This window comes from Lactuca sativa, chromosome 7 (assembly GCF_002870075.4).
Source record: "Lactuca sativa cultivar Salinas chromosome 7, Lsat_Salinas_v11, whole genome shotgun sequence".
NCBI lineage: Eukaryota > Viridiplantae > Streptophyta > Magnoliopsida > Asterales > Asteraceae > Lactuca > Lactuca sativa.
Window position 1 is genome coordinate 200,381,832 of NC_056629.2, and position 17,105 is coordinate 200,398,936.

Below are 17,105 nucleotides of genomic sequence, written 5' to 3' on the forward strand. Positions count from 1 at the left end.
ACGTATACTTTATTAAATATTTTATTATTTAAAAGTATTAACTCTTGGTTAGAGTGTTTTAATCTCATTGTATTTATAGTATGAATGCCACTCCCAGGACTAACCTACCTACCCACTCCTACCCCCCCCCCCCACACACACACACACCCAAAAACACATACCTCCCCCAACCCCCCCCCCCACACACACACACACATAACGACAAACATACACCCACAAACACACATGCACACACCCACGCCCATAAACACACACACACAGCACCACTACCACAATCACCGACCTACCATCATCATCACCATCACCACCACCACTACCCCATCACCAGCATCACCACTGTCGCCATCATCGACACCACCACTGCCCCCCCCCCCCCCCGGTCGCTGCCCCCACCTCCACCCTACCATCGCTACCGTTTTCTAAAAATAAAAACCGATACAAATATACATATCTGTCACACCCCAAAACCGAGAACGGCGGAATACGTTCTGAGGTGGAGGACATCATGTCAAGTATCACAACAATGTAAAGTAGTAAACAAGCAACAACATCATCCATTGCATTAATAGTATAATTTTTATTACAAGTGTGTTCTTTCATAGCATAAACAACATAATGAGTACTTAAAATAAAAGACGAGTCTTGACTGCTCCGTCTTCTCTAAACCTTGCATCAGTACCTGTCTATTTGTGACCTGAGAATACAAGTTATTTTGAAAGCGAGTATCAGCAATAAAGCTGGTGAATTCATAAGTATTTTAGTGTCATTTCTTGTGAAAAGTTGTTATGAAAGATTCGTAAAGTTTGAGAAAATCGCTTTGTATAAGTGTGAAAAACCCTAGAAAATCCCATATGTCCTATTAGTGTAAAAAGTAGTTTTCTACCAAGACTCGAGTGTTTTGAAAACATGAACCTCTACTTAAGTGGAAGTTTACATTGTACAACTATTATTATTCAAATCTAATCTACCTCATCGATTATGTGAAAATGACACACAGTAAAGGTAATAAAGAAAAATAATATAATAACAGATAGAGTATCCTTTTTACATCAAGATATTCACGGCGTGGAAACTCGCCGAACAGTACACCTGTAACTATGTGAATGTGACACACAATAAGGGTAATGGTATCCTTGGGTACTAGGATATTCACGGCATGGAAACTCGCCGAACAGTACAACCGTAGCCATCTGCTGATGTGCCTTTTCCCTACTGTAGTTAACAACTTTGGGGCGGAATGGTAAGTCCCATAGTGTATATAATAGTGACCACCCATACAATATATAATAGTATCTAAGCATATAGAATCTATGTAATCGTATCTATGTACAAGTATCCATGTAATAGTATCTCTACATACAGCATAATAGTATTTCTATATACAACATATAGGTAATCGTATATAGGTAAAGGTATCCATGTAATAGTATCTCTACATACAACATAATATTATTTCTATATACAACATATAGGTAATCGTATCTAGGTAAAGGTATCCATGTAATAATATCTCTACAAGCAACATGTATTCGTATAGACTGATGAATGAACTGACTCTAGTGTTATCCCTTGTACTAGGAATGGCAAGTAGTATCTCCTAACTATACCTATTATAGTTACTAGTAATGTACGAGTATAATCGGAAGTACCCAAAGGTACTGAACTGACTGAGGGGACTTCTATGACTATATATGTATACATGATATATAACTAATAGTTAAACGACCTTCGGACAGATAACCGAAACCTTAAACCACATCCCAACGAGGAAAAGGAATTTCAGCGGGTTAGCCTTCCTAAGTCCTTTAAACATTACTTATATAACTATACATATACAGTCATGCATATAACAATATAAAAGTATAAAAGAAGTTTTTGTAAAACCTTTGAAAATTTTAAGAACTAAGAAAAATGACTTGATGTCAGTTTATAAATGATTTGAAAACGGTTTGATAAGATAGTTTAAGTGAAGAAAACCTTTGTTTGAAACACTGCTGTAACCGGTTCTGAAGGAAAACATACAGCACGAAAGACAGTTTGAGAAAAAGATCTAAACAAGTAAAAACGTTTTGGAAAACCATGTGAAGTAATATATTTGGTAAAACAGATGAAAGTGTAATAAATCCTTTTGCATGCGGGTTATTAATCACATATGATTGATATGATAACTAGCATGATTCAACTTGTATCCCCTCCATAAAAGCATTTAAAAACATTTAAAAGGTTGATTAAGGGGTATGAACTCACCTGTAGCGAGTGGATTGGATGGAAATGTCGGGTAGGACGCTAGGTGTCAAGTGAGGACTTGAACACACACACACGGATCCTATGAAACATGTAGTGACACATAATGGTGTCTAATTAGTCATTTAATCACCAATTAAGTAAGTAAAGACCCTCTAATGCATGAAAACACCTTGATTCAAGTGCTAGAAGTGCTAATGGTTGTATCTAAGGAGTATATGGTCTCACTATGGAGTTTACACGTCAAATGGTCACCCCTAAGGGTGTTTACGGTTGGAGGACCATTTCCCCCATGATTTTACGGCCATAAACTCATGGGAATGGTGTGTTTGTGTGTTTTAAGGTCTCATGTTTCACAAAGAAGTGTCCTAGGGTTGATTCAAGGGCTTAGGAAGTGGTTAGGGCTCGAAATGGTATACTTTTTGGTGTTTACGGTTTATGGTCCAACCTTGAGTAGTTTACGGTCGTAAATACTAGGGTTTACGGTCGTAAACCCAAGTATGCTTCACCCTTTTCGTGTTTTGTGGCTCCTAGTTCGTTCATGCAAGATCCTAGTCCATAAGTCATGCTAGAAAGGGAGTTTGGGGCATCAAAACACCCTTTAGGGGTGTTTACGGTTTTGGGAGATCCCCAAACCGTAAACACTTGTTCTTGGATGATTTTGGTGTTTAATCCATGGTTTTCTAAGCACACTAAGTAAACAACTAGATAGGAAGAGTATACTTACTTCTAGGAAGCTTATAGGAGTGTTTAGGACCCAAGAACACTAGTGTGTATTCTTGGTGTTTTGAAGAATGCTTGAAGATCTATGTAAAAATCGAGAATTCATGGATGAAAAGATGTATAAACACTAGATTAAGTGTTGTGGGAAAGAATCTAGGCAAGAAAACTTACGTTTTTGGCGGATTTGGAAGAATGGACTTATGATACTTGAGAGAAAAAGTCTTGTGTTCTTGAGGTGGAAAATGGAAAGTGAGCAAAAAGGGTGTAAACTCATGCTATATGTATGAGTCCCTTGGAAAGGGGTGTTTACGGCCCAAACACCAATTGTTTGGCCGTAAACTCCTAGATAATGTGTTGGTCGCTCGGTTTGTTACACCTTACTAATAACGACACTTTATTTTATTAAATCGTTTGACGAAAAATAAAATAAATTACCAAACGGGCTTAAATCCGGCCAAAAATGTACGAAAATGTTTTTGACTATTATTTGAAGTGTTATGACTGAAAGAATTATACAATTGAAAATTTCGGGTTGTCACAATATCTAAACGCGTTTTCTAATTTTCTAAAACTGAAAATGAAAAATGAATATGTTTTAACTAAATGCATTTTCTAAATTTTCTAATGAAAAATGAAAACGAAAAACAAAAACTGGAAAGGAAAAACGAAAAACAGAAAATAAAAATTATTTTTCCATAATTAAACACAACCTTATATTGTCGGTCACATAGATGTGGACATTAACGACGGCAATTGGTTGTTGACCAAATTATATTATTGGGTAATATGGTCTTCTTTTATCATTATGGTAAAATCTAGATATGCTTATAATATAGAAAGGGCACTAGTTGCATGGTTGGATCCATCCATGTTGATTATATGATAGGCGCCTTCTCAACACCTTTTAAATAGTCATTACAAATTCACAATTTGCCAAAGTTTCATTTAAACCCCTCCAATTTGTGTAAAACCTTTAGCCAGTAGCCGTGAATGATTCAAAGTTATAGCATGTTCCGCTTCTATAATTGTGTTGATTGGGTAACATCTATTATATTGTTTAGGCAAGATGTAGGTGGTAAGTTCGAAATGTGAGGTTATTTTCCTAAATCACAAAAGTTTAGGTCGTTTTGATCAACAGCCTCATTCCTGGGGGTTAGTTTCGTCAAAATCCTTTTTTCTTTTTAAATTATAAATATCACAAAAATCAACTTAGAACACCCAATAGTGTTTTGAGAATAATAATTATAAAAACGGTCGAGAGTTTGAAATAATGGAGATGTGACCTCTGGGAAGAAAAGTCTGTTCACACAGCAAACACGGATACATGTTCAGTGTACATACTATTGCACACATCGCCGCCGTGTAACAGAGCTCTGAGCATTATGGCATCTCGGCTGTGGTTGTGCTTGACGATCATCGCCACCGTAGCTCGAGCTCAAACCACCACCGATCCAGCTGAAGGTACTCTCTCTCCAATTATTTATGATCTCCGATTCTCCACAGATGCCATACGTTTCTGCTCTGTGTGCTTGTGTGTATGAGAGAGAGAGAGAGAGAGAGAGAGAGAGAGAGAGAGAGATTAGTTCCCATTTCCCAAGAGTTCAATTAAAACGGTCTGTTTGGAAAATCAAGTTGTTTAATGGTTCTAATCTTTGAATTAGTGGCTAAAAGAATATAAGATTGCTTAACAGTTCATAAACAATTTCGATGCTTTTGATTCATTCAAGATCGTTTAGAGTTTGCATAAAATGCTATGAATGATGAATGGTTTACATTTATTGGGTGTGTTAAAACGAAGTGAGGTATCATAAGTAAATTTTAGTTTTTGATAAATTTCTATTTTATATGTAAAAAAGAATAACTTGTTTAAAACTCTTTATTAGTACTTCAAGTAACTAATCCAAAACACCCCTACAAAGATTACCAAACAACCCTTATTAGTTTACATGTTCGCCTGTATTGGAAGATGTTATTACGCACATCCACCTAACAACGAAGCTTTTGCCAAATCATCCAATAAAAAGTTTAATTAAAGTTCGCAGTCGCCATTTTCAACTTGAAAAAGTTCAAAACAAACATTGTTTAGTTTCTTAGGCGGTGCGAGATTTAAGAGTTTTTAACATTAAAAAAACTTGAACAACAGAAAAAATAATAATAATAATAATAATAATAGTTAGGGAGTACGGGTTTAAAACCTTTTATATTAAACTAGTTTAAAACCATGAAACCATAATTATAAAATTAATTAAATTTTTATAATAAAAATTTATAATTATTAATCAATTATTTTAAATAATTCATTTTAAATCAATTATTAATTAAGAGATATATATCAAAATTTTAAAGTTATTATAACTTCAAATTTAACATATAATTAGAAAATATAAATTTGAATTTTGAATAAATTGTCTAATATATCTACATGACACATGTCATAGTTTTAATAAGAACTTATATTAAAGTGACATTTGATAAAATAAGATTATAACTATTTATTTATTTGAATTAGAATAGGAATGAGGATAATTAACAATTATAATAAGTTGATTGAAACTTATTTATTTTCCACATTTAAGTTTTTTTTTTAAGATGGATAACGCATGCATCTACAAATTTTACTTCTAAATCTATATTTTTTAAAATTTACTTCTAAATTGTATCTTTTATCTTCTACAGAACTTAAACAAGGAACATCTTTCTATTTTAATACACCTAATACCGGCCATATACCATTTGGTCCCTAAATATAAATAATTTTAACCTTTATTACCTATTGTCAAAACTCTTTAGAAATAAATTCATAACCCTAATTGAGGGTCTTTTTAATAACTAACTAAAAGTAAAGGGTTGGATTTGACAATTTGTGAAGTAAATATCCACCGACCACCGTCCACCGACATTTATTTTCCCGCTCGAATGGGCAAACGCCGGTAGCAGCACGGCGGTTTATTGGAACGACAGTCGTAGATTTTGGCATACGAATGATGTGAAACTCTGTACGAAAATTTGAATTGTGGCCATTCAGTTAAGTAACATAGTTTTGAAGACGAAGATCTCGACCTCGCTGGTGAATTAAGTTTTTGGTTTTGTTAATTTGAGGATTAGGGTTACTAATACCATGATTACGATTTGATGTTGAATGTAACTGAAGAAAATTGGTGTTACAGCGCGAGTTATACATGCAATGTTCAGCCAATGGGGGATACCAGAAAGTGCAGCAACAGCGAGGGGATGGAACCTAAGCGGAGACCCATGCACCGGCGCCGCCGTCGACTCTACCAACTTCAATGACGGCAATTACAATCCCGGTATCAAATGCAACTGTAATTTCCCCAATTCTACTTGCCACATCACTGCACTGTGAGTGTTTCTCTCTGTTCTTTCCCCTTCAAATGTCTCCGAATAAACTTTAGGAACATCATCTTTTTAACAATCATTATTTCAATTCCCCTTAAATCATCAGGAAAGTTTATGCATTGGATGCTAGGGGCACAATCCCTGAAGGACTCTGGACTTTGTTTAACCTTACTATTCTGTATGTATTCAGCTGTTTCTTCACTCTGTTAACTACTATTGGAAGTTATATCCTAAAAGTATCTATCCATGTTAAGAATATATATGCTTGTATAAAACTAAATAATCAGATTGTTTGCTACAGAAATTTGGCCCAGAACTATTTGACAGGTCCCTTGTCACCTTCCATTGGCAATTTAACTCGAATGCAGTACATGTAAGGCATCTCTTTTTGATAATTTAAACCCTCTATGTCTTTGAAGTTACATCTGAGATTTCAGATTTAGAAGTTATATAATGATGAATTTTGAATCCTTTTTATAGAACTATCAGCATCAATGCATTATCAGGGCAGGTTCCACGAGAGATAGGACAGCTTACGGATCTTAGATTACTGTATATACTTTCTTCCTACTTTGTTTACCTTTCTGCAAATCTGCAATCAATCATCAACTTCTTTTTAATTATTTGTTGTATTATCTTTACCTTTTTATGTTGCAGCTCATTTAGCGGAAACAATTTCAATGGTTCCCTGCCACCTGAAATTGGAAATTTGAGAGAATTACAACAAATGTAAGAACTAAGAACACCCATCTTGAACTCCTCTTTCATTACTATTGTCTCACTGTTGCTTTCTGTTGTGCATATCAGTAAACAATATCATTGGTTACATCATCTAATATCATCTTCATATATGTTCATTTTTTGTCAGTTACATTGATAGTTCTGGAGTTACTGGTGAAATACCTCCTTCATTTGCTAATTTACGGAACTTGCAGACAGTGTAAGAGAGTTTATATTTAATGATATTTCATGGAACTTCATCCATCACATGGTCCTTTGGCAATGCTTAATTAGAAGTTCCATTCTATTCCTCAACAAAGCTTAGAAGTTCTATGAATAAATCCACGATACTGTTTATCTTCCAAAAATAATATTCATTGCAACAAAATCCAAAATTTAGGATGTTACACAATTTTCTTTGAAAAGGAGCACCATATGTTTATTCTTATCAGCCTTCAATAATTTGTATCATTTATTGTGGAAAACAACTCTTGGTTTCTCAGATGGGCTTCTGATAATGGATTCACAGGCAGAATACCAGAGTTTATAGGGAATTGGTCACAGTTACAGGCATTGTAAGCAAACATCTAGATTATTTACATGTTTTTCACTTGGAAAATTTTCAGTATAAGTTATTGTTGATGTTTCTATAGGAGGTTTGAGGGAAACTCTTTTGAAGGTTCAATACCATCTTCATTTTCTAGACTGGCCTCTTTGCAGGAGTTGTAAGCCTTTGTTTTCATAAGCATTCATTATTATATTTTGCAAGTTTCTATTTTTGATCTTTTAATTTGCTTTCTATAATGTTACAGGAGGATAAGTGGTTTATCTAATGGAAATCTTGATTTTATTCAGAATTTGAAGTCCTTGAGTGTTCTGTAAGCAAGTATATTGATCTTTTTTTTTTTAAAGAGTCTACCCATGCTTCCTTTATTATCCTGGAGCTTAATATATAACAAGATGTTACCTCTTGCAGAATGTTGAGAAATAACAGACTTTCTGGCTCTATTCCAAATGACATAGGAGAACATGTAAACTTGACACTACTGTGAGTATTGAGTAATGGGAATATATGGATTTACTTTCATAATATGAATATAAACTAATAAAGAAAAGCTCTCCAATTGGGTGTCTTCTTTTCAGGGATTTGAGTTTCAACAATTTGAGTGGGGAGATTCCAAGAGGATTGTTCAACTTGAGTCAAATGTCTTTCTTGTAATACACATATTCTCCTTCTTTGATAAATAGTATTTGGTCAATAGGTCTCGATATTGACTAGATTTACATGTCATCATTCTCAGATTTCTTGGAAACAACAGTTTAACCGGTACTCTTCCCAATGCAAAGAGCACAACTCTCCGCAATATGTAAGTGGATTTTGTATTTGCAAAATTGGTTATAGGTTAGTTAATCAAAAAGAAAATGATTTTTTTCTTCTAATTTCCTTACAATTGTCTTCTTGGCTCTTGTAGTGATTTGTCATACAATGAACTATCTGGGACACTTCCTTCTTGGGCCATTGACCCAACATTACAACTGTACGTGCTTCGTTTTTATATATCTTTGTGCCTTGTCTATTTTCTATTAAAAAGTGGCAAACATGCATTGCTTTTTAGCATAAATTTTAAAACTAATTTTACATTTCTCATTGTTAGATATATACCTTTCTGATTAAATTGTAATTATCTAGTTGTATTAGATTAGGATTCCACTTTCCATAGATAGGTCTCATCTTGTGTATAAAATGAGAGTTTTGAGATTGTAAATATCATCAAGGAACTTAATTAACTCTTACATGGTATCACGCCTATAAGATCACCCCTAGCCACAGATCCCTATTTCCATCTTTGGCGATCAACTTTCCCCTATTCTCACCTCTCTCTCTCTCTCTCTCTCTCTCTCTCTCTCTCTCTCTCTTTTCTTTTTCTTTTTTTGCGATCAGTTCATTAATGATACCAAATTTCACCCCACCATCATTGTTTTCAAATATCAAGAATCTGGTACCTATCGCTTTGGAGATTGGAAAAGAGTCGATATACTTCTTGGTCAAAACTATTCAAGATTCAATGTTGTGGCTATCAAGTTATCGACCGTATCATTCCATGCGCTACCCTCCCAAATGTTGTTACCAAAGAAACATGGACTCGTCTGGACTCTTGATGCTTTTGTTCTTCAATGGATTTAGTGTTGGGAAATATGTATCCAAATGAAAGAACAAACAATCAACAATATCGATTAATGAGAAGTCATCAACCGAAATACCCAAAACCCTTGGTCCCTAAAAGGAGGGTCAACTCACAACCAAAATGGAACAAATAGGATGTGGAATAACAAAGATAACAATGTCTTAACACAATCTAAACAAACAATATAACAATAATCAAACAAAATGAGATTTAACGTGGTTCCATGACCGAAGAGATTATGTACATCCACAAGGGAGAGATGGCATCTTGTACATGCAAAATCTACGTCTTGTGCTCCCACGGATCTTGCACAAACCATGCAAGCTATGTCATTCAACGTTGTTGATGATAACCAAAGTGTTGATAACCAGACATAGACATAGACATAGACATAGACATAGGAGCCTTATCACTTGAAAGGAACTCAAGGTAAGCTTCATGACTTTCAATTTGAGCAACTTAAATAAGCACATAATCGTCGATAATAGACATAGGTAACCTTCTAAATTACGGATATGAACATTTGTCCATCCTCCTCATCCTCCTTTTCGATTAAACATCTTATTTTCTCCTCGTCTTGCTAAAAACTTAATATTTGTTTGTCGTCTAGCCTTTGATAATAATATCTCTCTTGACTTTGACTCGTTTGGTTTTCTTGTGAAGGATTACCCGACGGGGATGCCTTTAGTGCGATGCAATATTACCAAGGACCTTTACACGCTTTTCTCTCCTACTCTCCAACAAATTCAAACTCCTCAGGCCTTGCAAGCGTTAAACAACCTCTAGTATTTGTTAGTTGTGTATTTATGTGTCTTTGGGAAAGAAGTAAAGTTACCTTTTTAGGATTCAATGTCGTTTATTTCATCTCCTCTCGATATTATTCATGGCGACTTGGAGACATCACTGGTTTTGAGTTCCAGGGACATCTCTACTATATTTTATATTTTGACGACTACTGATATTCTATGGACTTTTCCCCTAGGCTATAAATCTAACGTTTTTTTCGACTTTCATAGGATTCGATTATTTTACTCGAATACTTTACAAAACAAATTAAAACATTACAATATGACAATGGTATGGAATATAATAATCATTAGTTTCACAATTATTTTTCACAAAATGGAATGGTCTTTCGTGTTTCTTGCGGACATATTTTTCCCCCAAATGGCAAAGCCAAACAGAAAATCCATGCCATAAACATCATTAGAATTCTTCTTTCTCATTCTCATGAACTCGTCAAACGTTTGGCACCATGCCCTTCAAATGGCAACATACCTCTTCAACATCCTTCTTAGCAAACTATGAACATTTATCTCCATTACCCAACTATTCTATCATAGACTTCCCTTTTATCACCACCTTCGGGTATTTAGATGCCTATGTTACCATCTCATACCCTCCACCACTGCCAATAAACTTCAATCCCGCTTTTCACCTTGCATTTTTTCTTGGCTGCCTCAATAATTATAGCAACTTTAAATGCTATAACCATGTCACTAAGAAAATCATTCTTTCTCATCATATAATTTTTTATGAACAAAATTCCCTTTTGCCAACATAACATATCCAAACCCACCTAATTACACCAACCTTCATAACAACATTAGTACCACTAAGCTATATTTTAGGAGTATCCGTAAACCAAACTAAAAATAGACTCTTTTTCCAATAAACACAATATGCCAAGAACATCATTGAAGGGTAGTATGACTTCATGTTGTTTCCGATTCTTGTTAGCTCTGTGACCTACTTCTTGAGTTACATTGCCCTCTCATAAAAGCCACTATAGTATACTGTGATAATGTTAGTGTCATTTTTATTTCGGAGAACCCGATCGGTTCAACATCAATGGACTAAGCATATTGGATGGATATGCATGTTGTACAAGGTTGCTTATGGAAGGGTCCACGTTTTACATGTACCTTCTTGTTATTAATTTTCCGATATGTTCACCAAAGATCTATCCTGGGTTCTCTTTGATGATTTCAGGGACTGTAGCATCCATCCACATCCAGCTTCTACTGTAGGGGGAATATAAGATATACCTATCTGATTATATTGTTATTATTTGGTTGTATTATATTAGGGTTTCACTTTACATGGATATAGGTCTCATCTTTTCTATGTATTGATAGGATTCTAAACATCAAGGAAATTAATCAACTCTTACAATAATTTGTGTACGTGCAGTAACATAGTTTCGAACAACTTCACTTTGAACAATTCGGGATTAAATTGTCTCCAAAGGGGTTTCCCTTGTGGTCGTGGATCGCCAGTATGTAAGCCAAAAATACGAAGTTTTTCTTGTTATTAATAATTGTTCGAGTAAATTACATTTTTGGTCCCAAAAAGTTGTCTCTTGCAATTTTGGTCCTCATGTGAGATTCTTGTAACGTTTGTTGGTCTCTGTTCCAAAAAGTAAGCTAAACTCATGGCTTCTTGGGACCAAAAATGTAATTTACTTTAATGTTTTTGATTTGTATGATTTATGGATTATTTGATTTACAGATAGTGACTTTGGAATCAATTGTGGTGGCCCACGGATTACATCCTCAAGTCGATTAGTCCACGAGCAAGAAAACGAATCTCTTGGACCAGCAACATACTATTTGACCCCGGAAAGGAGGTGGGGTGTCAGCAATGTGGGAAGAAGGGACAACCCTGTGAATATCGTGTCCTCCCAACGCCAATTCACAAACACATTAGATTCACAACTCTACCAAACAGCAAGACTCTCTGCTGGATCTTTAAGATATTACGGTTTAGGGCTTGAGAATGGTAACTACACTGTAAATCTCCGGTTTGCAGAAATTGAGATTGAAGATGGTCTCACTTGGAGAAGCCTTGGAAGGCGTGTATTTGACATTTATGTCCAGGTCTGCACTCTGTTAAATAGCATTCTTAGGGGTTGTTTCTTTTTTACTTAATCTGGATAGAATGACTTAATGGATTAAGCCAAAAAAAATATGGCTTAATTCATCAAAACTCTTTCCCTATTTGTCTTCTTTTTAGTTTTTACTCCCACTTTAAAATGGATGAATTATATTGATAAAATTAATGAGTAATGTGGAATTTGTTTTTTTTTTTTTTTGGAAATGGTCATATAAGTCCCATTCAAAATATGCAACACTTTATCCAGACTTAAATCATTACCCGTTAAGCTGCTTCTTCATACAGGACCTTGTGAGTAAAAAAAAGAAAAGAAATAGTCCCTTAATTGAAAGAGGGAATTATAGAAATAGTCCCTATGGTTTTGTGGAAGTAGCTGATTCAGGCAAATTTCGATTTTTGTTGCATGGCTAGTCCTTGTGGCTACACTTTGTTGCAACCTTGGTCCCTGGGTTCTTAAACATTGTCTTTTATATTCAGGGAAACATGATGATTCAAGATTTTGATATCAAAAGGGAAGCAGGGGGAGCTTCAAATAGACCTGTTACAAGGGAAGTGATAGTTGAGGTTTCAAATAACTATCTTGAAGTACATTTGTTTTGGGCTGGAAAAGGGACTTGTTGTATACCTACTCAAGGAACTTTTGGACCTCTTATATCAGCAATCAGTGCTACCCCAAGTACAATTCTTTCTTGAAATTTATTGTTAAAATTTTCTCTTGATTCTTGACAAAATGACAAGAACGCCCTTCACTTATTATTATTATTTTTTTTTACAGATTTCGTCCCTACTGTGAGCAACAATCCACCTTCCAACAAGAAGAAGAATAATACCGGTTTGATTGTGGCGGGGATTTTGGTTCCGATTGTAGTTGTGAGCTTTATGGTGTTATTAGCCCTGTATCTTCTTCGTCAGCGAAGGAAAAAGAAGAATAATGATGACAATTATGATGAAGGTGATTTTCTTGAATCTTTCTTTATGAGTTAAGATAGAGGAAAAGTGTTTTACATTGTAACAATTTGAAATCTTTTTGACTTTTGATAATTTACAGAGTTTCTGGGAATTGAGGCGAGACCATATACCTTCAGCTATGAAGAACTGAGAGATGCAACAAATGATTTTAGCCCTGCAAATAAACTTGGTGAGGGTGGTTTTGGACCCGTTTACAAGGTACTATTTTGTACATCAAGAATCCATTTTTGCTTCTTGAATTCGAAATAAACCATGATTAGTTGGATGGAATGGAATGAGTCATTGCATTCCATGCTCATGTTTGATTAGAGTAATGGAATGATAAAAGATTGAATTTCCGTATGATTTTTGGTATTGTGTAAGTACATCGTATATTTTTAACTCTACCCTATAGCTCATCTTACGGGATAATCACTAGAATGACCATGTTTATTTCACAAACAAGTTTATTTCATTCCATTCCTTCCCTTATCTCACAATACCAAACACTCCCTCAAAATCTCTTTGATGAAAAACAGGGAACACTTGCTGATGGGAGAGTAATAGCTGTTAAACAACTCTCCATAGCCTCCCAACACGGTAGGAGTCAATTTGTGGCAGAGATTGCTACAATATCCGCAGTCCAACACCGTAACCTTGTAAAATTATATGGATGCTGCATCGATGGAGAAAAACGTCTTCTTGTCTATGAGTATCTTGAAAACAAGAGTCTTGATCAAGCATTATTCGGTATAAAAACTTACATATTTTTAGACATCAAATATGAAGTACTAAAAAAGTATAATGCTATAATGTTACATTTGGGGTTTATGATGTAGGAAGCAACAAATTGTCACTTACATGGTCCACCCGTTTTGACATATTAATGGGGTTAGCACGGGGTCTCGCGTATCTCCATGAGGAATCTCGCATACGGATTATACACAGAGATGTGAAATCCAGCAATGTTTTGCTTGATTCTGATATGAACCCTAAGATATCAGATTTTGGTTTGGCCAAACTTTATGATGACAAGAAAACGCACATGAGTACTCGTGTTGCAGGCACAATGTAAGATTAATTGATCGACTTTATTTGATTTAGAGTAAATTACATTTTTGATCCCTAGTATATATAGCTGATTTTTTTTTTTTTTTTTTTTTTTTTTTTTTTTTTAATTTTGGTCCTTATTTGAGGTTTTTGTAACACTATTGATCTCTTTATCAAGGAGTTGGCAAGGGTGCCCCTCCCCCAAGAGGTTGAGGGTTCAAGTCTCGCTAGAGACATTGATGTGGTTTAGGATCTAAAATAAATGACTATTTTTTTAGACTAAAATTGAAAATATCAACTATACTTAGGGATCAAAATGTAATTTGTTTACTCTTTAGAAAGTTATAAGTTGACAAAGTCTTATTGATTCACTATCATATGTAGCGGGTATCTGGCACCAGAGTATGCAATGCTTGGACACCTCACGGAAAAGGCTGATGTGTTTGGATTTGGAGTTGTGGCTTTAGAGATTGTGAGTGGAAGGCCCAATTCTGATTCATTTTCTGAAGATGAGAAAATACATCTCCTTGAATGGGTATGTTTTCATCTGGAATCTGCTCAAATGAATTTATATACGCAATCTACTCCTAATAAACCAAAAGTAAAGATTCATATAATAAACCAAAGGGAAATTTTCATAAAAGGTAACCATTTTTGGTCATTTTTCTCTTTAAAGTAACCAACATCTTTTGCCACAACTTATGTTTTTTTAGTAAGAGTGCTTATTAACTTATCTGGTGTCCAAACGGAGTTTTAAAAATAGTGTTTGGATTAGCTTATTCAGTACCAAAACGAAATAGTTGAAAAGCAATTTGTTAGTATTTGGCAAATTCTGCTTATATGTGTGAAAAGACCAAAAAGAGCATCTTACATATTATTGACATTGTAAAAAGAAAAAGAGGGGGGGAAATAGAGTAATTAGGTTTCCACATGTGATAAGAGATTTAAATAAGTAAGAAGGAAGTGACTTATTAGAAACTCTTTATTAAGTCAATAAGTGCTTCTAAAACTCTCCTATCCCAAACACGTAAAATAGTTTATTAGAGGTGTCAAACTGCAATAAGTCAATAAGCACTTTAGCATCCAATTTATCAACAAGTCATTAGTACCCAAAATGACATAAATTAAAGTTGGCTACCTTCTTTTTTTTTTTTTTTTTTTTTTTTGAGGTCAGACAAGTGGCCAAAGTTGGTTGCCCATTTATGCATTTTTTTTTCTAAATTAAAACCTAAACATGTTAATACTGTTTTGGTCCTTAGCCAGAAAATATTCATTAAGAATTGTGCATTTAGATGACAGATTACAGATGCCAGAGAGAGAAGGGAGGAAAAGATACAATTTGATTATTGATTGCCTCACTCTAAACCTGAAAACAGAAGGAATGTAAATACTAAATAATGTAGGGCCGATTTACAGCCAAAAAAGCCCCAATATATGTGACACTTCTGCCCTCAAATTATGATAAAATAGAATAGACTTTAATAACATAAATCGAAATCTTCCATTTACAATATGTATTGGTTCAAAACTTATATAGGTAAGAAACTATGCTCCATAAACAAAATTGGACATTGTCGTATTAATTGTACACAATAGATCCTTAATTTAAATATTTTTGTATAAAAAACACCATAATTACTGGCTAATGTCTGTTAAACAGGTAATAATGGTGTTTTTACGTAGTAATATTTAGTTCAGGAATCTATGGTATACAATTACGTAGTAATATCTTGACTAAAATCCCCTTTACACGGTTTGATAAGTTATAAACCTAAATGAAAACCAATTTCTCTTGAAATATAAACTAAGAAAACTATTTGGCTATTCGTTAATCATTTAAATTATATATCAATAAAAACAATGTTCTTTCTCATTGTTTCTATTAAAAGGGGTATGTTGGTCAAAATACATCATGTACAAGAATGGTCATGGTTTTTTTTTTTTTTTAACACACAATTGATAGTAAAACTATATATATTTATGTACAAAAAATGCCATAGTTAGCGGTGATGTTTTATACAAACATATTGAGTTTTTGGATTTATTGTGTACAAATTAATAAAACAACGCCCAATCGTTTTCATGGGGTATAGTTTCTTATCCACATAATGGTAAATTTTATCAAACATGGAGTTGGAAGGATTCTGACAGAACTGAGTTCCGTCCATTTGGCAACCAAACTCACTATGGAATGGAATCTTGAATTCCGATCCCGTTATTCTGTCAGAATCTGTGAACCAAACACGGTGTGTCATATAATAAAAGATTTTGACGACCAAACTCACTAAAATTTATTCAATGATTTTGAAACTTCATGATAATCCTTATTTCCATGTGGAACGGATTTTAGTCATGGAACCTACACGAAGGGAACCGTGAACTCGAATTAGTGGATGAGGAATTGTCTGAATTTGACGAAAACGAAGTGAAAAGAGTAATAAAAGTTGCCCTTTTATGCACGCAAACTTCGCCAACATCTCGACCATCAATGTCGCGTGTGATGGCCATGATTTCGGGTGACATTGAAGCAAGTGGTGATATTACACGGCCTGAGTACTTGATGCGGTTAAAATTTGATGATGCTGCAATTTTTAAGAGTTCGGTTCAAAATTCGGTTAGTGATGGTGTGACAGGTACGAGTAACTCGACTGTTTCACCATGCACGCCAAATGATATTTCTCGACCGATGCTTAGTGAGTTTATTGGAGAAGGTAGGTGATGTAATTACCTAAACGCCCTTGATGAGTTGTTCTGGACCTTAATTTGTTTATTTGGAAGACTGTTTAATGAATAGACTTTAATTTGTTTATGTGGAAGATTGTTGAAGAACATGTAAATTGTTATGGTTGTGATGGTATAAATAAAATTACAGTAGTTTTCTTTTGCGGTTAACTTATGCAATTAGTTCCAAACCTTGAAAGTTTTGGATACACGGTCCTTTTGAGCATTTTTTTTTTTTTGGATTTGGTCCCCACTAAACTT

At 34.5% G+C, this 17,105-nt stretch overlaps 1 protein-coding gene and 1 long non-coding RNA gene across 5 annotated transcripts; one reads left to right on the forward strand and one right to left on the reverse strand.

The window, feature by feature from the left end:
• Positions 1 to 534: 534 nt before the first annotated feature.
• On the reverse strand, positions 535 to 4,384 carry LOC128127086 (uncharacterized). Its single transcript, XR_008225142.1, has 2 exons — positions 4,251 to 4,384; positions 535 to 694 (listed from the first exon to the last, which is right to left on the reverse strand). It is a non-coding gene; the product is annotated as an uncharacterized LOC128127086 (long non-coding RNA).
• Positions 4,292 to 17,015, forward strand: LOC111905684 (probable LRR receptor-like serine/threonine-protein kinase At1g56140). 4 transcript variants are annotated; one of them, XM_023901382.3, is made up of 23 exons: positions 4,292 to 4,428; positions 6,135 to 6,327; positions 6,431 to 6,502; positions 6,626 to 6,697; positions 6,805 to 6,876; positions 6,982 to 7,053; positions 7,193 to 7,264; positions 7,548 to 7,619; positions 7,698 to 7,769; positions 7,857 to 7,922; positions 8,021 to 8,092; positions 8,188 to 8,259; positions 8,346 to 8,411; positions 8,517 to 8,582; positions 11,424 to 11,512; positions 11,742 to 12,109; positions 12,603 to 12,801; positions 12,901 to 13,077; positions 13,174 to 13,292; positions 13,613 to 13,823; positions 13,913 to 14,144; positions 14,508 to 14,658; positions 16,474 to 17,015. In XM_023901382.3, the coding sequence occupies exons 1-23, from the start codon at positions 4,350 to 4,352 to the stop codon at positions 16,840 to 16,842; spliced, it is 3,033 nt and encodes a 1,010-aa protein (XP_023757150.1). In that variant the 5' UTR covers positions 4,292 to 4,349; the 3' UTR covers positions 16,843 to 17,015. The 4 variants fall into 4 exon arrangements, with proteins under 4 accessions (XP_023757150.1, XP_023757151.1, XP_042752233.1 ...); XM_023901383.3 differs by lacking the exon at positions 16,474 to 17,015 and adding an exon at positions 15,416 to 15,634; XM_042896299.2 differs by lacking the exon at positions 16,474 to 17,015 and adding an exon at positions 15,423 to 15,634.
• The last annotated feature ends 90 nt before the right edge of the window (positions 17,016 to 17,105 follow it).

Bases quoted from the DNA above. Each gene is read 5' to 3' on its own strand.
- LOC111905684 (XM_023901382.3), top strand. From the start codon at position 4,350: ATGGCATCTCGGCTGTGGTTGTGCTTGACGATCATCGCCACCGTAGCT. The intron at 7,620-7,697 runs GTAAGCAAACAT...ATGTTTCTATAG, and splicing joins TGGTCACAGTTACAGGCATT to GAGGTTTGAGGGAAACTCTT. The intron at 8,583-11,423 runs GTACGTGCTTCG...GTGTACGTGCAG, and splicing joins ATTGACCCAACATTACAACT to TAACATAGTTTCGAACAACT.